We start from the raw sequence: 26,825 nt of genomic DNA on the forward strand, positions 1-26,825 counted from the left end.
ATGTTATTTTCCTGATTCCTCTTCTAGAAATTGAGACCAAATACTTTTTATTCTGCAAGTTGACTGAGAGCATTTTTGTAAAATCTCAAATCAACATAACGGTTATCGATTACATTCTTTGAAACTTTCAGGAAAAATAACCGTTAATTTATTAGAGAAAAATCATACATTTCTGCACTTTGTGACTTCATAAATGCCTCAAACTTTTTTACCATAAAGGTTAGCATATAAAATATATGATGCAAACAAACTACATGAAAAGCTGCAAAAAAAGCCTCTGATAGAAGAAAACTGCCTAACCAAAGCCATCAAAAAAGCGTATAAAGTATAAGGCTTCACACTTTCCAGTGGGTTACATTGAAAATTCTTTCTTAGGAAAAATTCTGACTGAAGCTTACTGTAACAACAACAACAACAGCAGCACAGCAAGCAATCTACACAGAGCTTTTATGAAAATTACCTGCAACAAAAACAATAACTTCACAAAGATTCTGAAAAAAACCTTCATTAAAAGAGTTTTACATTGCTCAGAGAAGATTGGACTATTCCCCCCCCCCCTCTCATTTTTAATATTGACAGGTATCTGGAAATTATAACAAAATTGAGTTTCAAACCTGCTAAGACAGATCAAACAGAAAGACACACCATCCTCTTTTCTAAACATATACATAGATATATATGAAGTGATATAACAGAGCTCCTTCCCACTGCTTAAGAAAAGGCTGACAGTCAAATTTTAAACTAAGCAAAGTGTTTCTGAGCTCATCTAACATTTATTTTACCAAAGTCTGAAAGGTTGAATTTAAACATGAAATCAAAATATCTTTCAAGTACAGGTTGTTTTGTTTTTTTTTCTGAATGCTTATTATCATTTAAAAGAGCAAGTGCAATATATCAGCACAACTTATTTTGAAATGTATTCCAAGAGAAACCAGGAACACGAGTATGAAAACATATAATTTGTATTGGCTTTCTATTTGAATAATGGGGCTCTGTAACACACTCTTAGTTCAATCAATACAAATTCAAATGTAAAGGAAACATTTAGTGTTTGGGAAGTCAGTAATTCAACAACACTAGAACAGCAAGCAAATGAGATGAAAACAAGAGGCATGGAAAGTGAAGAAACTCTGGAGGAGAAAAAAGACAACACTTAAAACCCTCAAGAAATGAAGACAAAATAAGCAGGAAAAAGAGAAAACAGGGAAAACTAAGAAAGACTTTGAAAGAGAAACTAGAAAGGAAAGAACTGCTCAATTCAAGCATTTTAGTTCTATATACTCATCATCCTGTGACACATTAGATTTCGCTGGCAATTAATTAGATTTCTCTGACAAACACACTTTTTGATTCTGACTTGCAATCAGGAAAAAAACTTCGAATCCCATAATTATTGCATTTTCAGCACTCGGATTCCCATTCTAATGGGCTCACAAAGAAATGTTTTTACAATATTCTGAGAATGTGCTGCGCACTAACTGCACGCGTCATTGCTGGGTACGTGTGAGATGCTTCCTTTCCATAGGAAAATGCTATTCCAGACAGAAAAAAAAAAAAAAAAAATGGCTGAAGGGCAATGCTCTCATTTTCTTCTGAGTAATTTCTTTTTCCTTCTGGAAAACAGATCAGTCACTGTTCTAATAGAACACACACCTACTCCTGGTTCAAGGCATTTTAAATCACTACAGCTGTTCTAAGAGTTACTTCACAGGTGTTATTGAAATAGTAGTTTGGCATTTGGGGGACAGCTTATCTTCATAAGGTCACTTTGAACTTTATCTGCAATAGTATTACATAAAAGTTTTTTTTTTCTTTATTCTAAGTTCATTCAAGATTTCAAGCCGAGAGACTTAAATGATGGGGACATTTTCAGTCTCACAGATACAGCCAACAACTGAAGTGTCAGAGGATCTGTCCTCCAGAGAACTTCTCGTGCCTTTTGAATTAAATAAACAAAAAAGAGCCAAGATGATTAGTGACTCTAAAAGCACATATTTAATATGGAATAATTTTGTCACAGCTTTGATGCCATTAGGGTAGTATCACTACAGTTTGTAAAGAAAGGTATCATTTTTCTTTATATCAGCTGACATCACAGGTCTCAGATCATATCTTTAGTATTACATTCTTTGAAAAAATCTGGAAAAAAATCAATTTGTAACTTCAGATTCCCATCAACACCAGTAAAAATTAAGCAGAAATACCTCATGGGCTTAAGAAAAACCGAGAAACTGTAGTCTCACTGATCCTATTTTAAAGCACAAGTGAGTATACTTCACTTAGTTTTTTTCCAGTTTAGTTTCCAAATATTGGTCATTTCTACTTGATTTAATTTAAAGTTTGTTTCAAACTTTCCTCATACGAGTTACTAACACTGTCTTAAATTATTTTAATCCTTTCATTTCTCTAACCCGGTAAGAATGCACTTTTTTCAATTACTGGAAATGTCCATAATACAGCAAATCAGATTGATCAAAAATCATTGACAACCAGACCAAAGCACTGACATAAAGCAAGAACTTCAACAGCAATCACTGCAGAGCAAGAATAAATAAAGAATATCTTAATCACATTTACTGAATTATGAAATATCCAAATAAGCAATAGACAATGTGGAAGATACTTCTGTTCAGAATTGCTAAGACACTATCAAAGAATAAAAGGTAATATAGAATACAATTATCAAAGAGTCCTAAACTGAATTATGAAAATCTAGATAGCAAACTCAATACTATTTTTAAGTTTATATTGCACATACATGTTTCTGTTTTACACACAACACTGCACCTGAAAACAACACCCCTAACATAGTTTCCAAATTAGTAGGTTTTTCTTTCCAAATTAGTTTTCCAAATTTCAGTACTTATTAACACAGTGAACAATGAGGGGAATACATTCCCCTCTCCTGTTTAGGCTCATGTTGGTTTTCATCTTTATTAGTGAGCTGAGCAGGCTTTTAGTGCTGTCTAAAACCAGAATGCCTTAGGGCAAAAAAACAGCTTAAACCTTGAATGCTAACAGGCAGCACATAATGCACGTTCAACATTAACCTTCTGGACCCTGAACTAATACTGATCAATATCATGATGTTACAGATTGATCCAGTTCTTAAAAATACATAGTAGAATGTATAATTATGTATATACATATATCCCATGCATATTAAATATACATGAAAAACTATAAAACTTCAAACAATTTCAGAATTATACTGTATTCTGAACCATACCATTTCTAGGAACATCTGGTGTTAGCATTCTTAGATTAGGAACAACCTAATATTTCAATACCCTTTGCACATCAAGAATAGGGACAGTTTTAATGAGTCCTTAGATTGCCATCAAGCCCACATTTAGATAATCCCAGCCTGTATTTCTTGAATAGAAAAAAAAAGTGAAATAAGCTCTCAGTAAATAGCTATTAAATAGCAGCTATGAACATCCTGAATATTGAACATGCAACATCTTACCTGTACTAACACAACTTTCTCCATCCTTACTGAGCTTCCAGCCCTCGTAACATGAGCACTTGACGGTATTTTTATGCTGTTCACAAACTTGGCTACACTTCAGGTGCTTGGTACAGTAATCCATAATCTCACAAGTTTTGTTGTCTAGAGTAAGATTGAATCCTGCAGGGCAGGCACACACAATTCTTCCTCCAGGAACCACAGAACACTGATGGCTACATCCACCATTGTTAAGTGAACATTCATCTGAAATAACACGGAAAAAAAAAATAATTAAGGGTTGCAGGAGCTGTCAGTTATGTTGTATATACTTAAAGTCAACTAAAACACCTAAAAAGGCTTCCTAAAAAGACATGCAAACAAAATTTTGTATTTCTAAAGCAGATTTCTAGACTTGTTTTTAAAATTATCTGATATGCAACTGTTCACCTCGTAGCTTTACTGCAACCTTCCAAGATTTTAGCACAGCTCCACATGCAAGTGGTGATTCTCAGGAGCCAGCGTTGGGATTGACCCCGTTTAACACCTTCATCAGTAACATGGACAGTGGCATTGAGAGCACCCTCAGCAAGTTGTGGCTGTCAAAGGAGGGGAAAGATGCCATCCAGAGGGACCTTGCCAGCCTTAAAAGGTGAGGCCCATGCAAACCTCTTGAAGTTCAAGAGCCAAGTACAAGGACCTGCACTGAGTCAGGGCAATCCCAAGAACAAATAGAGGCTGGAAAAATAATGGATTAAGAGCAGCCCTGAGGAGAAGGAGGATGTGGATGAGAAGCACAACCTGGAAATGTGAGCTTGCAGCCCAGAAAACCAAATGTATCCTGGGATGCATTAAATAAAGCTGGACCTCAAAGAAAGAAAGGTTTTGTTAGACCCCACCTAAAGGACTGCATCCAGCTCTGGGGTCCCCAGCATGAGGAGGATGAGGACCTTTTGGAGCAAGAGCAGGGAAAGCCACAAAAATGCTCCAAGGGCTGAAGCGCCTCTGCTCTGGAAATAGACTGAGAGCTGGGGATGTGCAGCCTGAAGAAAAAAAGGCTCCAGGGAGACCTTAAAACCTTTTACAGTGCCTAAAGGGGTTACAAGAGAGCTGGGGAGGGATTTTGGACAAGGGATGGAGTGACAGGATGAGGAGGAATGGATTCAAACTGACAGAGGACAGGTTAGATTTGATACTAGGATGAAATTTTTCACTCCAAGGGTGCTGAGTCCCTGGCACAGGGACCCCAGAAAAGCTGTGGATGCCCCATCCCTGGAACTGTCCCAAGGCTAGGCTGGATGGGTTTTGGAGCAACCTGGGCTAGTGGAGGTGCTCCTGCCCATGGCAGGATGGTTGGAACAAGATGACCTTTAAGGTGCCTTCCAAGCCAAACCATTCCATGGTATGAACTCAAGCTTTTGTAGTTGGAAAGAACTGCAAATGAGGTGAAGTCCTTTCCTACACACCAATGCCCCTTAAATTGTTTACCTCCAGGAATGTTTTAAGGGGTTCGAAAATGAATCTGTCCCCTTTGCCTTATTTGAAGAAAACTAGTACTTCAAGCATAAACTCATTAAGACTTTAACTAAACAAAAATCCTCTCACAGGCTCCAGTGATAAAATTTCAGTATGATTAACACGAGAACCTTTTCCTCAACAAGACGTATTACAACAGACCGCATCATGAGCAATCAGAAAAACGTGTCTAAAAGAAGTACCACAAAGTTCGCCTTCATCAGATCCATCAGGACAATCTCTTCTCCCATTGCAGAGCTTCTCAGGCTGTAGGCAGATGGAGGTATCATTAGCACAAGGGTATTTTGGTGGTCCACACAAATAGCCCTCGCAATTATCCTCATCAGACTGATCCTCACAATCAATATCGCCATCACATAGCCACGCTTTGCTAATGCATCTCCCTTGGGGAAAAGAGACAATAAACACAGGAAATCAGACTGGAAGCAAACTTTAGGAGAAAAAAAAAAAAAAACCCTTCAAAACAATATACAGATTTTTTTCTCTCTATTTATTATGCTTTTCTATTAATACTTCTTTCCTCTTTGATGAGCAGAAAGAAATCAACTTGCACTTGTACTCTGAAGCATTATCCACAGCACTGTTGACAATCTAATTTTCAAAACAACACCAATCCTACTTATTTCTGTGCTGAACAAAACTGAATACAGGCAGGAATACACAACCTCATCATCTGCTAAATACACCAAATGACACTAAAATTCTCTAATTATTTTTAATTTCTGCCTTTCTTCATCTCTCTTCTACTGCAAGAGCCCTCCATGGGAGCAATGTTTCAATATAAGACTTTTAATTAGCATAGGTTTGCAAAGCAAAAATCTTTCTAGGAAGTAGACACAACCCATTCCCCAGTGAAGTCAGATAAATGATCAGCTTTTAGGCAAAATAACTAAAGCAGATGAAATTTCTGACATGACTTCAGTTTTGTCAAACTAGTGTTCAGATCACTTCTCAAAATGGGAAAAAAATTGTATTGACCATCAATGCTTAGAGATGCAAGAAAACCTCTTGATTAAAAAAGGTGGTTTAATCCTTTAAATCATACAGATATTAAATTAGAATCTGCAAAGACAGGGATTTTAATGAAAAGAGCCAACATTGTGAATGCTGACACTTACAGGTGTGTGTGAGATCCTGTCCCAAACTATTTTTCAACTTGCCATTTGCTACCTACAGCCAGGAGGGTTTAGCGGTAAATTTTGATAACCCCAAGGCTGAACAGAAATGCCATGTACTTTATTTTCCAATTAATAGAGAGAGAACAGCTAGAACCATGAGTCATGAACCTGATCTAGAATATTTTTTTTTTTTGGCCCATGAATTAATTATGCAGAGAAAATCAATGGGAATGGGAAGGAAGATCCTGGGAATGTTTAGTTCCATTGACAGCAATTCTGGTGGATGCCCAGGAACTGACTGGCAAAGCCTGAGAGTCATAAGTTCAAACGTGCTCAGCATGAACTGACATGACTTTCTGCCCACCCTGCCAAGCTTATACAATTTTAGATTTCAACTTTCTTTAAGGGAAATATTTGTTGAAGATTGGTTTAATGCCTTTGGTTTGACATTTTAGACTTCTTTTGATGCAAAAAATGCTGATGTCCTCACAGAAAGTCAAGGGGATAAAAGACAAAAGAACACTGAAGAAAGGCATAATTTTGCAGCACTCATGAGACAAATGTGAGACTGTTTTCACTTTTGGTGAAGAAAAGCAAGAAGTGAAGCTTCAGGATCATACTACATTGAATGTGGGGTTTAAACAACAGAACACCATTTTACCAGTGCAAAATCAGCTTGAAAACAAGCAGGGAGGGGTGTCAATTAGAATGAAAATCTTCCACCTTTTTCTTTAGTGGCCCAAGTCCCAAATATCCCATACTTAAAAGACAGAATTGCACAGGAAAGAGGAAACAAAAGTGGATGCACGATACATATGCAGCTTATCATTACATGCAATCACAAGTGTTTCAAAGAAGTAACCCTATTGTTTATTATCTTGAATGATCATTGATTTTATATATTATTCTAACACAGCAGTACAATGCAAGCTAATGGAAAATACCAACATCAACCAAACCAACCATAACCCAAAGTAAATTGAAGTTGCTTCCAGTAGAGCTCCTAATCTGTTATTTTAATCTTTTACGTGTTCAAATGTTTACAGAGAAAATCAGTTTCCCTGCCTTTCTTGTACCTTAGTGAAGATATGTTTTATGATGAAAGATTCATCTGTCTTTATGATAGATATGACACGTTCTTAAGTAGAATATACTTTCAAGGAATTAATCTTTGCCAAGATTTGCCAACCCAGACTGGATTTTTCTGGAATACAGAATGGAGGAGGACCCGGACTGGATTTTTCCTAGTGTATGGAATGGGGGAAAACCCGGAGTGGATTTCTCCTCGAGTACGGAATGGGGGAAAACCTGGACTGCATTTTTTCCGGAGTATGGCATCGGGGAAAACACGGACTGGCCAAGACACGGACTTAATGAAATATTATGACTGTCTTGAAATCATTATTTAAAATTCACTGAAGTATTTTTTCCTTTAATTGCCCCTTAGTGAAACTCACACTTCTGGCTTCCAGGAACCTTTTTAGTAAAGTTCCATTATAAATTATTTGCCTCAATAGCTGTATCTGCCCTTTTCCATCGCTCTTTTGCGTAACACAGTGAAACAGAAGGTGTGGGCAGCAAGAAAGCCTGATCCAAATGCTTCCCCAACGATTTTTATTTCCTACAGATATTATCAACAGAATTAACTATTTATACACCCATTCAGTCTCTGTCAGGATACTGAACCCAGGAGGTTTTTTTGACTGATTACATCTTTAACCGCAGAAAAACTACTTTGGTGGAGCATTAATTGAACTGTTTCCCCCTACAGCTAATTCTTACTGCCTAAAGCTGCAATGTAACGCCTTCCTAACCTACAGAATGGACTCAATCTCATTCCCATCAACATTACAGAATGTTCCAATCTGACACATTTACCAAAATATTGTGATGGCAAATGATCTCACTTGTCCTTTAGAACACACCTGGGACTTAGATTGAATCACATTGTTTCAAAAATGTGGTCATTTGTCGTATTTAATGCTTTTAGTAGAAAGTTTATAAATGACTCCTGGATGAGACAGGAAAAACAAAATGGGCCTAAAGAAGAGAGCTGTTACCACAGAAAACAATGGCACCATGAACTAAAGACAAAAATACTACCAATTTCCCATCATGCTTCCGGAAAACCTTTCCTTCCCAGCCCTCCTGAGTGCCAGCTTCTTTGGTCACACATCCACAACGGGACTCTTTCAATCCCCACCCAGACAGTACCAGTGCTGCTGTTGTTATAGTCTTCCCTTATCACTGTGATCAGCTCCCATTGACTTGCTTTCCTCTGTGTACATCCCTATTTTTCATTCCAAACAAATTCTACTTCCTTCCTCAATCTTTCCCCCCCCCCAAATATACTAATTACATGTAAGGAAAAAAAAAAAAAAAAAAAGAAAAAAGTCTACAGAGTGGTATGAAAAAATGGTAGGATACCATCAACTGCTGCTTGAAAAAATAAAAAGGACAGTAAGTATGACAAATAAACATTGCAGTTCAGATGCACTGCTTACTAAACTGAAGTATGCATGGCTCTTTTGCATTTGTCTTCACAGAAGTACTTTATTATGACCATCAGAGTAATTAGATGACATTTTAAGTGAGACTGCACAGATTCTGCTCTTGGTGTAGCACTACTAACTGAAAAGTAGGGAGATGGAATAAAAAGGACAGATTTATGTAGTACATGAAACTGAGCTGAAGTACATGCCTGTCATAATTTTCGGAGAACAGAATCAGAATTTAAAATAGAAAGTTGGATCTTTGTACAATTTATTCTAGTCTAATTCAAAAGAAGCCTAATCTAATTTAAAACCAGAAAATAATTGACTAGAAGCAGCCCAAGAGTAGACAATCTCAATCAGGTAATCACTGCTTCTCATACCCCACTGCTGTGCAACCTCTAGTATATTTTTCATCACCCATCACTACAAACAAACATTGGATGTTTATGAAAAAAATCAGAAAAGCAATTCTGAAATCTGGTAGCTCAAGTATCCTGCAGCATTTTGGCTGACTTTGGATACAGCAGCTCAAGGACTGCCCAGGTTAGAAAGTTCCAGCGAGACCAACAAAAATACTAAAGGTGTAAAAACATTAAACAAAATTGGAAGATAGGCAAGGGGATGAACAAAAGTGTTTATTTATTCAACAAATAATGTTGTTAAGGAGACATATGGCAGAAGTCATTCCATAGCCAAAAGAAATGACTTTTTGGGAATAAAATGTTCAATTACTAGAGGCAAATGACAAAAGGCCATCTATGCAAGTTGTAGAATACCCTCTGTCATAGATCCTTAACTGAATATTGGAAAAGGAGCTGAGTACAATGGGTTCTTGAGATCAGCATCCCTCTAAGCAGAAAATTCCCTTTTGGCTGAATGCTGACAAATTCTGGTTTTGTAGCTTGGCACTCACACTTGTGGCATTGTGACACATTAACCAAAGCCACAGCAAGGGAAGGCCCTGCAGCTACTATTTACAGACATAAAATGAAAAGAAATAAGCAAAAAATCAGCAGCAACATCTCCCTATTGCTCTTCTCACCAGCTGCCATTTCCCTCCTGAAGCACTGGCTGTTTCAGCTCCCTCCATTCACACGTTCCTACACAGACCCATCACATTCTGCATCAGATGTCAGATTGCTAGATACCTGGCAATCTCTGAGGGGAGAATTAGCCAGTACCTCCTCATCTGAACAACTGCCATAAATGTACAAGCCAGACAGCATTATTTCTTTAGAATCACACACAGAGAAAGTTACATTTCTTCTGAAATATTCCAGTAACTATTTCTCAAACTCATTATTATTCCTTTGTCCAAACCAGATGGAACAAACTGTAAAGTAACTAAACACAAATTTACCTTTGCTGTTTTCTACTACAGTGCATTACTACATGCTTCCTCCAGAATGGCAGTTTTGCTGCTTCCAGGAGGAAGGAAAATTGCAAAAGAGAAAATTATGCCTGTCAGAACTGGTTGCTCAAGTGGCTTTTCCACACAACAAATAAGTATGATCACATTTTCCTCCAAATCAAAGCTGTATACCCTTGAACTCAGCAAATGTTGGATGAAAAGTATTTTTTTGCTGTATTTCTATGTGGCAGCCAGAGAAGTCTCCTTTCATCCTGTAAACTGAGATAATGCCCTCCTTACACATGACTGCAAAATTGGGAAGTATATAATGAGGGAATGTAGCTTGGACAGTGGTCTTTGAAAGGGGGGGGTCTAGTTCTCTGTTGAAAAGAGAACTCATTCACACAATTATGCTGAATTTAAATACTTGCTCTTTCCTGTTATTATGGCAGCCGTACTTGGAAAATCTTAGCTTACCACCAGAAAGGATTTTCCATTCTCTGTATCTAAAATCATTCAGGATAAGTGAGAAACCAAAGCCCAGCCTAAGAAGCAAGCATTTCTGAAAGGTAATAAACCCTAACAACTAAAATCTACACTTCATCTTGTATTCCACACTACCTCTAACCTATCTCTCTGCTTTCCCTTAGCTAAAGTAGTAAGAGATCTTGTCTCATTAGCTTTCCAAATGCAGCTGATGAAAATAAACCTCATCTATTGAGATTTTACCTTTCTTCCCTCAAATAATTCTGCTTTTGCCACTTGGATTGGTGTTACTTTTTCCCCATTTAGGCACTAGGAAATACACTTCCTCAGGGTTTCTATCAATCAGTTTCAGGAAACAGACCACTCTGTTAGAAGTGAATAATCCATTTGTACTTGTAGAAAGTGTTTCATTTAAATGGTACATATTCTACACATCTTTATGGAAATGGTAAGAACACAAAAGGGAATGTTTTATTTAGACAACTCAGTATTCCATATTTCTTTATCTATACATTATGATTTTTGTAACTTTAAAATCCAATTAACAGCAAGATACTTTTGAACAGAACTTCTGAACATAACTCATCTGCAACATTTATTGTGCTTAGCTGTAACACAGGCATTAGAATGAGTTCTCCCTTCCTTCAATAATTACAGTTGCCCAGTGGCAACAATATTACTACTTCTTACAACCTTAAATATTGCTGTGAAAGTTAATTTAGCCCTAGTATCACACAAAGATTTGACAGAAATTACAAAAAATATTAATATTGTGCTGAAATACATTAATTTTTTCCTTAACGGGACTTTCCCTTAAAAAAAAAAGTTCCATCTAAACATTATTTGGCAAAATACCCTCATGCAATGATTGCCACATTCTTTTCACAACATTTAGTGAAGTATATCTAGGGAAAAAAAAAATCTATTTTAAACATAATCAAAGAATGTGTTTTTCTTCCAATACTCCAGATTTCCAGTGCTGCAGTTGTAATTCTTCAAAGTATTCAAGGTACTCTATACCATTTTATTCAACTTACTTCTAGGGCCAAAAATAAGAAATAGAAGAAAATTGAACCTTTGAGTACTATTAAATGCTATATTTGATTTGATATAATACCATAGAGAAAGGTTTCAGCTTTAAGTAATCTCAAAACTCATCCATTTTAGATTGTAAATTAGAAAACAGGACATGTAAATCAGTATAATTTTCTTGGTAGGAATACAAAAAGTAACCTCACCTTATTAGTATTAAGCCTTAAAATCATTAGCTAAAGAGTAGATAAGCGATCAAACAACACAGACTCACACAGACACACACTAAGTAGGTGAGAGGAAAATGCATTTGCAAGCACATACCTGTACTCTTGCAGGAGAACTTTGTTTTCTCATCACAGACTCGCAGAGTTCCATTACAGCCTTTCTCATCACTCCCATCTTCACAGTCCTTTTCTCCATCACAGCGCCACAACTCAGGAACGCAGTTCCCATCAGGGCTGCACTGAAATTCCCTTCCACTGCACCTTCCAGGAGAGGGAGTTCCTTAGAAAAATAAGAATTACATTGAAGAATTGGCTCGTGTGAGGTTTTGTCCCATTCCAAGTCTACACTGACTTAGTATCCTCTTCCTAACCAAAGCCAAAATCAGAGTCCCCAAGTATAACACTCAAAATGCCCTCTTCTATCCTGTAACTCATCACTCCAACACAAGCTTCCAGCAAACTCTTAATCCTCCTCACTTCCTTCAACCACAGGCTCAATACCAATTTTTATTTCCTTTTTTCATATCTGTCAGATGGGAATGAGATTGGAGGTGTAGGAGGCCCAAGGCTGATGAAGTTTTCTTGATGCTTTATAAGCCCTGTTTAATCCTCAAGCTGCTTTCCCTCACCCTTCCTAGTTCTCCTAACGAGGTCCAGCTCCTAATTCACAAAACTTGAAAGGTCACACCTGTGCTCTAACAAGGCCCCCACATGGGCCTGGTTTGTGCTATTACAGCACTGGCAGAGCAGCTGGAGCTCTTCTAAATTCCACAGCAAGGAGCTTCACTCAGTGCAGCCCTGGAATCAGCACTGCTTCAAAGAATAATTACTGTGAGATTTTAATTATTCATCACATACATAATTCTCTAACTATTTTCTAGCTTATGGCCTTTTCAATTTTATTCCTGCTTTTCTTTTCCCAAACTATTAGCACTGTATTTCTATTATTTAAAAACATACTAATGACAGTAACAACAACTTTAAAGCAATGGCATACTTAACACTATCCTGCTTGTACCAAAAAGCATTATTTGAATAAATTCTTATAGCACGATTTATAAATATACATTTTATTTTGTTTAACACTGCCTTGCTGTTTTTTTTCCTGCATAATCTACATTATTGTATTCTATTGTAAAAAGTTAGAGCGAGGATTTAAGTTTCAAAATGGAAATGAGCAGGGGTAAAAGTGGGTTGTTCACTTCCAGACTAATCATTTTGACAGAGATAAATAAAAATTATTTTTTGTGAATATATAAAAATTAAGGATTTCACTCATGCTGGCGTTCTGGTAATTTGGGTATTTGTATGAGGTATGCAACTAGATTTAGAATATAAACTTACAAAAAGGGGCCAGTAATATTGTGTACAATTACTTTGTTGTATAAAAAACATTAGGAGAAAAATATGACAGATATTCTCTCATTCTGATCTGGTTATTCTTTATCCTTTGCCATAAGCATCCTTTCCTTCTCTCCCCACCCAAATAAATACAACGTATGGCATTTAAATGGGGTTGTAGTTTGTTAAAATGCTTTTATGTAAAAAAAGTCACAAATTCAAAGACTTGCATTACACAAAAATGAGAGTATTAACTGTTCCACTGCATGAAAAAAATCAGAAAATATCAATAATAACTTAATGAATGCTTCTTACTGTCTCTTCACCTAGATAGCATGCATCTTTGTAATAAGACAAACATCACATCTAGCATAATTCACTAAAGTAAAACTATAGAACTTATCTCACTGTAATATCCCTTCTGTTTTCAAATGCACTCCTCTTCCATAATACACTTCTGTGTTATCACATTGCACTTGACATTTTTCCCATTCCAACCTATACCAAGGTTAAAAGCATCTTCTCTTTTTCCATTGGCTGAAGGTCAGGTATTTATAACAAGGTATTCTCTGTGTTTATAAGTATTAAAATGTGGGAACAACAACAACAACAAAAAAATCTAACCTTCCCTGCTGCAGTTTGTTTTGGTTTCATCACTGAAATCTCCACAGTCATTGTCACCATCACATGCCCAGTGACTTGGGATACATCTGCCATTCTGACACCTGAACTGATCAGCAGAACACGAGTGAACACAGCCCAGCTCATCACTTCCATCACCACAGTCGTCATCTGCAAATGTTCATATTTTAAAATATAAAATATATGAAGGAAATATGTAAGGAGGGAAAATAATTTTAAAAAAGGCAAGAGGAAAAAAAAAGTGCAGTAAATAAAGTAGTATGCTTACTGCCCACATGCATCAAATTATTTCTAATGCAATCACTATCTAAATCTTATTTACCTACTCAACTCTGTCATTTTGGGCAGTCTAACCTCTTACTCAGTTATTTAGTCAGAGACACCAGCAAGCTGATGAGAAGGCTGTAGATTTTCCTAATTTCTTTAGCTGTGTGTACCTACACAGGCTTTCAAACACCGTGGGTTTACTTTATTCTCTGTGATAACCTAAGATACTTAACCACAAACACAAACAGCTTCATATAAACCAACACAAAAACCTGATGAATTTCTTTTCAATAGTATTAAACTTTGTTTCCGTGTGTTTACAAGAGTGCAAAGAGAAGAAAGCACATAAATAATCGTGGACTGTAGTTTCTCATTACTCTAATGTTGCAGTCATTACAACAGTCTTAAGGCAATTCCCGTAATTTGATCGTGGTCATCAAGGGAGGAAGGAGATAAATACGTTAGGCACACTCTAAAGGGTCTCCATGCACAGAAGTTCAGTCAGCACACTGTGAAAATTTCGGGAATTTGTCCATTTACAGCTGAAAATTCCTGTCAGACAAATGAAATTATAGAAACACCAAATGCTTTGGGACCAACCCAACGTTATTAGGACTGGAGCAACATCACTCCCACGCCACAAGCTCTGAGAGGAGATTCATTTTAACATTCAAATATGTACTCTTCCGGCATAAAGAACTAAATACATTGTAAAGTCTTGCTGGCCTTTGCTCTTCAGGGATGCTATTTATTTAATTGAACTTGTCCACAAACAAAAAAAAATCAGATATATTGGTCACTGAAACCATTTTTCTAAAAACAGAAAATACTTTCATAAGCAATAGCTTTTCTTTTTTTTTTAAATAATAAATCATCATACTTCATGCTAGATAATATAGTATTTGTACCTATTACCATATCCAATGCCTCATTCCTTATCTGAACCTTTAGTGTTGGTGATTTCTAGGTCAGGTCAGTAATTTAAAAATGCTTTATTTATTCTCTGACCACTTGCAAGCCAAACTGACAATACGAGTCTCAGAAAAAAAGAACATCAAAGCAGTATGTGTGTGATATTCTTCATTTCAGATACAGGGAGCTTGATACTTGCCTGAATCACAGAGCCATTTGCTGCTAATGCATCTTCCATTTCTGCAGATAAATTGAGTTAGTGGCTCACATGTTGGGAATTCTGTGAAAGTGTTCAAAAAGAAATAAAAACTATTTAACATACATCCCCTTCAGTAATGTTCTGCCACCATCCTATATGCATAAATTACACAAGTGTGTTGCAGCAAACATTTGCTTCCTTCCAGGTACTTAATCTGGAGAGGAAAAAAAGGTGAGACAACAAAAAAGAAAAGACAAAAAAGGCTTAAAGTATAAATACTGTCCAAACCCTACCCTTCCTCAACATGGATCATGAAATTCATCACTCTGTGACAAATGGCATAGTCCTACATTCCCATCAGACCAGGGCTGGTTTTCCCACTAACCCTGCTAGTATTTAAGACTAACTACGGCTTCATGACTGATACAAACTCTCTTTTCTCTGAGCTTATTTACATAAGGGTTCTCCAATTGCAACAGCACTGCAGTAAGAGACAGCAAATGGAGCACTATGAAACGAGAAGGTTAAGTACCAAGCTAAAGAACAGCCAAGAAATAAAGTTACTCTACACTGGCATCTAAAATTAAAATGTCAGCCTTCACAAGCAGTTTCTCCAAGCATTCCAGTAAAGTAGTAGAAATCTGAGACAATATAATTCACCAAGAATCTTCTGTACTGAACACAGTTATTTGTTTCTGTAATTATCAAATATGCTTCTGCATAGAGTAACTTAAAGATAGTTTGAATTTTTTCAGACTTCTTTTTCTTCTAAAGCCAATGGCATAGGCAGATATTGTGGTTAAGTGCTGCTGCAGTTGCACACTTCCATTATTTTTCTCAGAACAGATTTGTTTTGTCACTGCAATGTGTTTAACCAAAAAAAAAAAAAAAAACAAACAAGCAAACAAAAAAACCCCATAACACCAAAACCCCCAAATCAACAAGCCCAAAACAAACAAACAAAACCCAAAACCAACCAAACAAAAAGAGCAAGAACTTTCTAGAAGAAAGTGATGAAGTGTTGTCATCAATGGTAGCTTTTCTTCCCACCCTTTTCTACTTTGAAGTAGGATAACCACCTTTGTTCAATGAAGTTCTTGGTGTTCTCTATTTAATTTTTAATTAGAAGTCTACCTTAATAATATTATTATTTTTACTCATGTAATAACTTCATTTTATGCCCCATCCCTGCAAACATTCAATGCCAGTTTGGTTGCAGCTCTGGTCTAGTGGGAGGTGTCCCTGTCCACGGCAGGGACAGGAACAAAACGGTCTTTAAGGTCCCTTCCAACCCAGACCACTCTGTGATTCTACACTTCAATACATCTTACTCTGTGATTCTGCATCTGCAGACAGCTCATTGACCCTTATGCTCTCAGACTCACAGCAGTTACTGGTGCCCTGCAAAACAAATGACTATTAAAATCCTTAATTGTTTGGCAGCAGCTGATTAGAGAGAGCACGCCCGTCTCTGCAGTATCTCAGCAAAGCAGCAGTCAGCACAGCTGCTGATACTCTCTCGTGATAGAACCAAGAATTTTTTTTATTTTTTTTTTCTGAAAAATAAAAGATCAAATATCCTTCTGTTGAGGCTTGAAACAGGCTGATTTTATTGACATCTAGAATATGCTGAGGGGGCCCATGTGGAGAGGTATGCAGCAGAGATAAAGAATAATTTTTGAGGGTGACAGCATTTGATAATGGGCTGTAAATTAAAAAAGTGTTGATTGATCTGCATATTTGGTATTGTAGTTAAAAACTCATTAAATAGAAAATGCTGCATTTGCTTTGGATTTATTTATTAATCAAATAAATTCTATTTGCTGTTTCAGAAATAGTATTATCAGTTCAGTTCACATGAAAAGAGATCCTTATGTGTTTTATATTTTACGGAATAATTTTACTTTTTAATAATAATTTAGTAATAATTTTTACTTTTTCCCCCCAAAAGAAAAATGCACTTACCACAGGATGTCATTTCATCCGTTCCATCTCCACAGTCATCCTCCCTGTCACACAGCCATGATGTTGGAATACACCGTCCATTCCCACAAGAAAACTGATTAACCTGGCAAGTTCTTGCTGTCAAGACAAAACACTCCAAAAATACAAGGGAAATGGACTAGATCTGTTAGGTCTCTTGGTGGGTGCCTGATTTTAGAAGCTGCAGGGCTGGAGGGCACATCCTGGCCTGCTGCACCTTTCCCCTGCTCTGACTAAACATCATTCACCTCCTTTGATTCCAGAGAACACTGGGGTCATCTGCAGGGCTGTGCTCTATCTCTGCTGTGTGGAATTCTTAGTGGTTTCTTCCTCATAAAAGATCATGAAATTCTACATATAATTATGCAAAACTAGGTGGTGAGAAGAGCATTAATATACACTAATGCTTGAAGTAAAGAAAAATCAGGGCATGAAAATGTCCACCAACTGGAATATTAGTAACTTGTATTCCATAACATGAACAATGATCTTGTGAAATTCATATTTACACAGGAAAATGGGAATTAGGTTGTGTGTGATGTGCTTGGCCTCACTGTTCTTAGAATCCTTGCCTTTGCAAACGCTTAACTGTAATCATGCATTAAAGGAATCAATGCATGTCTTTCTCCCGACAAAATAAGGATCACTAAAGGAATTTGTGCTATGTAACCACAGAAATTACTTTGAAAGCTGATGAATAGTGAAATGCCACTAAAAAGCTAACGTAGAAAACTGTCATTACGTATAATTTTATTTAAAATGTGAACCTATAATAGTGGCAGTAAGAGCAACACCGATTTTTACTCCAAATTTTAAGCTTTTAGAATTCACCTGGATGTTATTCTACACTTTAAAAAAATGGCTGATATGTCAAAAACCCCAGTAACTGAAAGAATATTTCTTCATTTGTTATTTTCAACTACCATTTTCCTTTTTCTTCATAGAAGTAGCCCAAAACAAAAAAGACGAATGAAAGTTTAAAATACTTCAAAGAAGTAATTTTTTAAACGTTAACAGTGTTTGCCACTGCAGGAATAAAGGGAAAAACAAGACTACAAAATTCAATCCATAGCCAACTGACACAGGGATTAAAAAAAATGGTCTTCAAATTAGACTCTCACTCTACCAGCAACAGTTGGATATCAAAGAGTATCAAGGCAATAAGACATCGGGGAATGTTTTAATATACAATGAGGGCTGTCTTTCACTGTACTTCAGCTCAAAACAGTCATCAGCTTATTGATGGCTGGCATTTTGCATATTTGAGGTTTAATGCTTGTTTAGTGTACTCAGACAACAAGCAGTAAACATCATTTCCACACAAGCAGAGGGCAGATTGGGAATTCCATGATTTACTACAGTGGAATCAGTAAACAATCTTCATCTTGCTATTTCCTTAAAAACCCACTCTCCAGTTAATAACTCAGAAATGAAAAGAATTTCAAGGCACTGAGTGGAAATTGAATAATTATGCATAAAATAAATCAGCAAAAAATAAAATTTACAGGTGACATGGCACCCATCACAGCATGTTAATACACAAAATTGTAACTGCCAAAAAAGATTTGTACCTCAAAGTTTGTACCTGAGCATTGCTTTGACAGTGGACCCATATGGAGAGATTAAGAGCTGAATTACTTTGGAAAACACAGTCAAGCACATGGATTAAGTAAAAGATAATTTGTATTCCAGCCTTGATGGCATCAAAATCTGAATTCATTTGAAACGTCAATAATCAGATTACAAGTAGCAGACTGGTTCAGCTCAGTTCAAATCAGTCCTGAACTATTTATGGAACTGAAGTTAGAAAACCTGTATGCACAACCAAGTAAAATTTTTACCTGCACAAGTTTTATTTGATTCGTCTTCATTATTACCACAATCATTAGCTCCATCACAAAGCCACCTCTTGGGAATGCAGCGATTATTTTGGCACTTAAACTGATCATCAGGACAACTATGATTGACTGTGGAGAAAAAAAGAGAGGGGTTTTTTCCCTAAGAAAATAATCTGAGAAAAACAGTTGTGAAATCTGTGAAAAGAGCACATGAAATGGTATTCCCTGGTAATGCTGTTAGTGTGGTTATCCTGTATATATAACTGCCATGACATAAAGATTGTTCAGCACACCAGTCAATTAGAAATATTGCAGTGCTTCATTCATAAATTAAGTAACATATAGTAAAGATGCCAGTATGGAGACCCTCTTCTATTAAGTGATAAAAGGTAGCAGCATTTTATAGTGCTGCTATTTCCTTAAAGAAAGATGTCCTTGATCACATTTGAGCAGCGTGATGAGGTTTGCAAACTGAAGTGCAAATAAACAAAGGAAAACACCGAAGGGAGCAGATGCAAACTGCTAAGTGCAGATCCAAAATATGATACCACAGTGAGCAGGGATTTGGGCAAGTCATAAAATGCTTCTAAAATGAGGCACATTACTGTCAATGGCCACATATAGATCTGCTGTTTACTCACCATGAAATTGTAGGTGTCAAAAAATGAAATATGCAACACGGTGTAAAACTAACCAAAAAAAAAAAATCTGGTATTGAGGAGTGAACAAGTTATCTCTCAAACATGTTTTTGCTGGCTACCAATTCTCATGGAAAGGATGAAGCTGAATGCACAGAATTTATGTAAATACTACTGGCCTTCACTTGCAACTGTAGTAGTGTTTATGTTCTGCTTTTTTCATGCTAATAACAACATCTATTATTAGCAGATCCTGCTCATCTCGATCTAGACAAGAACAGTAAACTGCACACGGTTTCAAACGCTGGCTTAAAAATAATCTCCAGCTATTTTTCACCTACTCAGCCATCCACAGTCTCTTTTTTAAAATTTAACATACATCTGGAAACAAAGGGTATTTAAAATGAAAGGATGTCTTGCAGGCTTATCCATGACATTTCAGTAGCTTTTATCTTTGACCTTTCTGCCTATTCTTCCAATTGCAGACAACACAGAGAGAGGGTGATATCAATAGCACATGAACCCTCTGTGAGTGGTTTGTGTGCAGGGTGCAGAAATACAGGAAGTAGAGATTAGTTAACAATCTGAGCAGAAAGCTGTCCCACATCTCATACTTCCGAAGCAACATACTTTGCAATGTGACTGGAGAACAAAACTGGAAGCATTCAAGTAATAAAATCACAAGTTGAAGACTTTTTTTTTAAAATTTGACTGTAATACTTGACACAGATACTGCTTTAAATGGTAGTTAAGCTTTTGCTCATATACATTTAGCAACATGTGTGTACTCTACTCATAATTGCAAATATTTCAAACTCATAAAGAACTATTGGAGTCACCACGGCAACTGCTGAGCTCAATGTTATCACACTGGCCATGTAAACTGTAGATCACATTCAGGTTTATGACCACATTATGATTTCATTTATATCTGTATAAATCCTCAGAGAATTACAAGCTTTGATCAATGAACTGGTCTTCCTTACACTAATTTAAAAGACAATCAAGTCAAATCTGCTGAAAGATTTTCCTTCTCACTGCGTTTATTAGTTGAACTGCATTGAGACCCCAGTATCAAAACAAAATTCAAAACTAGAAAAAATATTTCAAAAAATATTGTTGAAATCAGGAATGACTACTACATGCAGCTATCAAAATACATAAATGCTGGGGAAAAAAAAAAAAAACCAACAAACAAACCCAAAACTGGTCATTTAATAGATATATTGAAAAAGGTCTAGGCATTACAGATGATCACAAGATCAGTTTGCATCAGCAGCATCAGGCCTGCGTGAAGCAGGCAAGACTTACTCAAGGATGAATAAACCATCACCCTTCACAAACACACTCTCTCAGCCTAACCAGCTTCACAAAAGCCTCAGCAGAAATACACACATCCAGTTTTGGACATCCATCCCCGAGAATCACTTAGAAAAGAGAAATGAAATCTAAAGAAAACCTGACATAATCTACAAGGGGGGAAAAAAAGCCAAACAAACAAACCAAAAAACCCAATGAAAAACTAACAAAACTCAAGAACAGTTTAGAGTTGTTTGGTCTCGAAGAGATAAGAAAGAGACACTATGATAAGAGTTTTCAGACACAGAGAACAACAGTGCAGAGTAGAAGAGAGTTCATTTCTACAACTGATTGGGAGAAATAATGTACTTTCATTCTGTAAAGGATATTTGGTTTAGAGAAGTAAGCTAAGGACAGAAATAGAAAGCATTGAGACAAATAGAATAAGGAAAAGAATTCTCAGTGCTGCTACACTAATTTAATAGCAGGTTACTTAAGGACCTTCCAGAAATGACAGGTACATAATTGGTACGTTTTCTATTATTTTTCATTTCAACAGTGGAATTCCCGTGCAGCAAAAAAATACATCTGTTGTAAAACTGTAACTTCAAAGACAAAGTACATCTAATTTAGTACTGGAAGTGGTTTAGGGACTTGGGTTTTGGTTTTGCTGCAGGTTTGATTTTCTTGGTGGGGGGGATTTGGGGGGGAGTTGTTTGCTTTGTTTGTTGGTTTGGTTGTTTGTGGGGTTTTTGGGTTTTGTTTTTGGTTTTTCGGGGTTTTTTTTTTTTCTTTTTTTTTTCTTTTTTTCTTGAGGATTTTTGTTGGTGTTTTGTTTTTTTTTTTTAAGAAATGTATTATACAATTTCAGTAATTTTCATGGTTGGAAGGGACCTGCTGAGATCCCCTGGTGTAATCCCTTGCCTGAGCAGGGCCAGATAGAGCAGGTTTCTCAGGACTGTGTCCACACAAGTTTTGAGCATCTCCACAGACAGAAACTCCACAACCAATTATGGGCAATCTACTGCAGTGTCTCACAGTAAAAAATGTTATATTTCAGATGTTCAGATAAAATTAATGCTTTGCAGTTTGTGCCCATTACCTCTAGTCCTGCTAGTGACACTACCAAGAACAGCACGGCTCCCTTTTTCCATTCCCTCCCATCGGGTGTTATACTGTGACCCATGCAAAAAATAGTGGAAAACAAAGCAAAAACCACCAATATTTAAAGAATCAGCAATGATGATGCCAACCCCAAAAGATAACTGCTCTTGCACTGCACTATGAAATGAGTGCACCAGTGAGATTCGAAAGGGCTACTATTACCGTACGCAGGGAAAAGAGGAAATGAAAGATTTGCATGGATGGCTTAAGGGTGATCACTTTTGTTTGGCTGGCATTGCTTAGTTTGCAATCCCTGAAATCCAGCACGGGCTGTGGGTGAAAAGGCAAATGCATACGTACAGCAGATGTCGGAGTGCTCGTCGCTGCCGTCCAGGCAGTCGTCGTCCCCGTCGCAGCGCCAGCGCTCCTGGATGCAGCGCTTGTTGCTGCACTGGAACTGCTCAGCCTTGCACAGCTGGGGCATCACCTCTCCCTCTTTAACTGGGAAAAATATCCAACAAGCACATCTCTTTATCTGCTTGATAAATCCAGAGTGCAATGCTGCCCCTACATAAATACATATCAATTCTTGTTCTTGCTACTAGGAACATTTTTACGTAAGCTCGGCGTGTCTGAGGTAATTCCACCTGCAGCCCGTAGTAGCACAAGTATCTGAGTGCACTACACTGTATAGTAGTATACACTACACTGTGTAGAATGTACTACAAATAAAGGGAAAAACTCTGAACAGAATGGCACTCAAACTGGTTTTCAAATTGCTGCTTAGAGGACAGTGTAAAAATATCTGTTTAAAATATTGCAATACCTCATCAACAGCAAAAAGGAAATATTCTGACAGTCATTGGCCAAAATCTGGAGCACATTTAGGGATAGAAAATGATTACTAAAAAACCGATTCTTGTATCCAAGCAACAACTCAAACACCTGCATTATGCACTGGTACAGACTTGGCAGAGAAGAAAGGATAAAATTCTGCTGGGGTAGAGTTATGTAGCAAGCTACAAGCTTATTGATAAAGCCAGGCAGATGTATTTCTCAACATCAGGTTCAGAATGCTCCGTGTGTAAATGCCACACATCAGTCTATGTGTGAGGACCCTGTGAGGAATACCAGAGTCCTTGGAAAGAGCCAGTGTGCTGGGGAAAAAGCAGGAACTCTGTCTCATTCCATTCTCCATCTCTACCCTCTCTTCCTAATGCCTACATTCCATCTTTCCAGTGAGGAGTCCACCTTGCAGTAATTTCTGCTAAAAGAGAGAAATAGCCATTTTTTTAACAACACTGATGGCTCTGCCTGCCATGGATTTGGGTCAAATCCAAGGTCATTACAAGTTCCATAATGTTCATCATGTTATGAAATAATCCTTATGCTTTACTCATCTCTACTGAACTTATTGCTAGAGACTCATGCAAAATGTTACACACTTCACTTCAAGAAATAGATCAAAGAGACTTAAAAAAAAAGAGAAAATTTTTAGAAAGTTACAGACACCAAGTCTAAACATTAAAAAAAACCAACCAAACCTGTAGTACCTGGCAAGTTATTATATTAACTGAAAATCCCACCTTTTATTATACCAATTTTTATCATTGTTTCAATGAAGGTATCTAAAGAAAAGAGCAAAGACAGCAATATTTGCACACTCTGTGTCAGAACCTATTATATATAAATACATCTACTTAACATGTTTTATGAACAGTTTCATCATGCAGGTTTCAATGTCACATTTCCGTTTAAGATACTAAGTCAGTAAAATAATCTGAAAACTGTTCATATATATTTAATTTAATAATTATATGGATTAATTTCTGATATTTTAGAAGAGTTCAGTGTACTATTTGGGTGCTTTATCGTATCAGATATGCTGAAATATTTTTCAACGCATTTTATCCTTAAATAGTGTATTTGATATTCTGTTTTCTCTGGAAAATCTTTTGCATTCTGTAAACTGTCTTTAACTAGAATCTTTATTCAAGTAAATTTATTTGTCTTATAGAACCTCTAGGAGGCCACACTTTCTGGTTTTATTTTCAGGTCTGACTCGATCCCTTAACAGCAGCATCAACTCAGATATTCTGTAAGGATCTTACTCATGCAGGTTGTACTGTTTTCCTCCAAAAGCTGATTATCAGCACAGGCACAAACTCTGCCTCCAGGAATGGCCAAACAAAGAGTGCTGCAGCCTCCATTATTAACACGACAGGCATTATCACCTGGGAAAAGAAATAAAAAGCAACTTTAAAACTAACAGCCATGCTAGGACTAAACAATGGGGTTTTGGGGAGGGTTTTTAGTTGTTTTTTCTTTTTTCTTTAGGAACATAAACAGATGAAGAATTTTTTGCAATTATTTTCCTTTTGTTTTAGGAGCACATTATTCTCATAGTTTAGTTATGGTGGGTTATAATATTTAAACATATTTAGTTACAGGTTCCAATATTCTATAATAATAATAAAACCCCACAAAAAAACCTGCACCATCAGCTCACAGCATTCTACCTTCCTGTTTTGTGAGGGGAACAAATACTGAAAATATTTGGCACAGCTACATGCACACAGTGGCTTCAAGGAATCAAACAGAACATAAAGGAATATTCTGAAGCTATCTGGCATCTGTACACGTTAAAACAATGTGGCTACAAATGCAGATTAAGAAAAAAGAGAAAGGAAACAAATTGAAAGTACAAAAAGATCTACGACAGATAGAATACAGACAAATATTTCACTACTCCTTTCTGAACACATCTGCCATTGCTCTGCTTTGTTTTCCACGTTATTGTTCCTTCCCCAAAGCTGTTCCCATGAAGGCACTCACAGCTGTCAGGTGTTTTAACCATGTACCAAGGGCTGCTGCATCCTCTCCACCTCATTCCTGAGGCAACCAGACTTAAAGTCACCGAGAGCCCACAAATGTCACCATTTCTGTTTGTGTCACTTCGGTCATGACCTAATTGCTTAGATCTGCACTGCTGAGGACACCCAGCCTCTTAGGAGCAAAGCTCTGCTGATTCCAGGTGCTGGTGAGAAGCGATAATGACCAAGCAAGCTGTAAAATTTCATGTCTGCTGAACCTTTAAATTAAAACTACTTTTTTTTTTCATCTTCCTGTCCTAGTAAAAAGCAGTTCCTCCTTTTAAAGGTGTACAAAACATTCATCAGCTTCCTGGGCTAAAACAGACCCCACACAATTCCCTCTCCTCAAACATCCTCATTTCACTTTTCATGGAAAATATAATATTAAGTTTTCATCGAGCTATAAACATGGATATTAAACTGTCCTGTCAGAGCCATTCCTGCATGTGAAGGGAAATCTCTTCAAATTATCAAATGAATATCAGATAATGAGCAAATAATTCAAAATTTTGAAAATTTTTAAATTTTAAGATATACCTTGATACATCTTAGAATACAGACCTTGAGCAGTGCTTAATAACCTTTTCCTATACTTTTTCTGATCCACCATACACAACACTTCTCAGAAGAAAATGTGTAAACCATCCATTAAAATGCCACTGAACTTTCAAACTGATTTGTTTTAAATGTTTAAATGCAAAATGTTTAATAGAGAATGATGTGAAAGGCCACTGTGGTACTTGTACTTTCACTGGATAGGGTGTGAGTGAGATGGGGAAAAACACATAAACAGGAAAAACAGGAATTCTCTGTGAAGTCTGAGGGCTTGATCACAATTTTAGACAGAGCTTAGACTGGACACTTAATACACATTATTGTCCTGATGTCAAGTCTGAGACTATAACCTAAACCATTACAAAAATCAACTATTAGGTCTCTGCTCACCAAAACCGAAATAATATGAGCAAAACATCAGAAATGTAAGAAATGTATTTGAGTCTAAATTTTGGAAAACCTTAAGTAAAACACAGCCTCTGAAAAAAGTAGCCTTGAAAGTCTCTCCATCTTTACATTGTAAAAATACAGGATGTCAGTAACATAAAGATTTAAAAAGTTCTCAGAAGCTGATGAAATAAACAAACCAAAATACAATCTTCAAAAGTGACTCCAATATTATATAGCAAAAATCAAAACATTTGCAGTGATTTAATTAGAGAATGTACATGTGTTTGTCAGCTCACTAAAATAGAATAAGCCTACAGAATAAAAGACTATTTCAGGCAAATATAGAAAACACATTGAAAAGCCATGATGATTCTGAAGCCCAATGCAAGCTTAACATAAGTAACATCAAAAGTTAAATCACTAGATCAAAGTCAACTGGTCCATTGTGAAGATGAAAAGTTCCTACTTAACCTCATAATTGGGATGACAAACTCCTGCACAGTGGGTTATGTGCTAAGTAAAGTGATAAAAGAGCAGATAATGACAAGGAAAATAGAAGTACCAAGAGTTAAAGCAAAAAGATGTAAGATAAAAAGGTTTATAAAGTGCAGTCTTCAACCTGAAGGTGCAGGGAGACTTTCAGTCCCATCAGTCTTGCTGAAGGGACTCCTAGGCTGAAATGACTCCCAAAACACAGTTCAAACAGGTTAAGCCTCTTTATTGAATAAGCTGTAGAACCTGTAAAGCTATCAGGTACTTGGGAACTTAAACTTCCTCGACTACAGTTCATAACAGCTATTTTATATGGGTGTTCTTAAAATAGTCCCAAAATTTTAAAATATTTTCAAAGCTTTTATCATATTTTTCATATTTTGACAGCTTTTAAAAGCAGCTGCTGCCCTGTCAGTTGCACGTGATTAAATTAGGCCAATTCCATTTTAATTAGCTAAAAAATTATTCCAGAGCTAAACCAACAATGTAATTGCATCTCAGTCATCATTCTCAGAAAAAAAATGATGGCAACCATGCACATTTGTTCAATCTTCTCAGTTAATAGATACACTGAAGCATTTATCGCATTTGTACCTTCT

At 36.7% G+C, this 26,825-nt stretch overlaps 1 protein-coding gene across 2 annotated transcripts in view; it reads right to left on the bottom strand.

Moving 5' to 3' along the window:
• The window catches only part of LRP1B (LDL receptor related protein 1B), a 638,461-nt gene that overhangs the window by 189,104 nt on the left and 422,532 nt on the right, over window positions 1–26,825 (bottom strand). For both annotated transcript variants that reach the window (XM_032114472.1, XM_032114471.1), the window contains 9 exons: window positions 24,028–24,150; window positions 22,277–22,417; window positions 18,879–19,004; window positions 17,020–17,136; window positions 15,055–15,135; window positions 13,659–13,826; window positions 11,791–11,973; window positions 5,167–5,367; window positions 3,470–3,715 (listed from right to left, as the gene is read on the bottom strand). In XM_032114472.1, the coding sequence (XP_031970363.1) occupies window positions 3,470–3,715; window positions 5,167–5,367; window positions 11,791–11,973; window positions 13,659–13,826; window positions 15,055–15,135; window positions 17,020–17,136; window positions 18,879–19,004; window positions 22,277–22,417; window positions 24,028–24,150 (1,386 nt within the window). The remainder of the gene's footprint in view (window positions 1–3,469; window positions 3,716–5,166; window positions 5,368–11,790; window positions 11,974–13,658; window positions 13,827–15,054; window positions 15,136–17,019; window positions 17,137–18,878; window positions 19,005–22,276; window positions 22,418–24,027; window positions 24,151–26,825) is intronic.

This window comes from Corvus moneduloides, chromosome 7 (assembly GCF_009650955.1).
Source record: "Corvus moneduloides isolate bCorMon1 chromosome 7, bCorMon1.pri, whole genome shotgun sequence".
Classification (NCBI taxonomy): domain Eukaryota; kingdom Metazoa; phylum Chordata; class Aves; order Passeriformes; family Corvidae; genus Corvus; species Corvus moneduloides.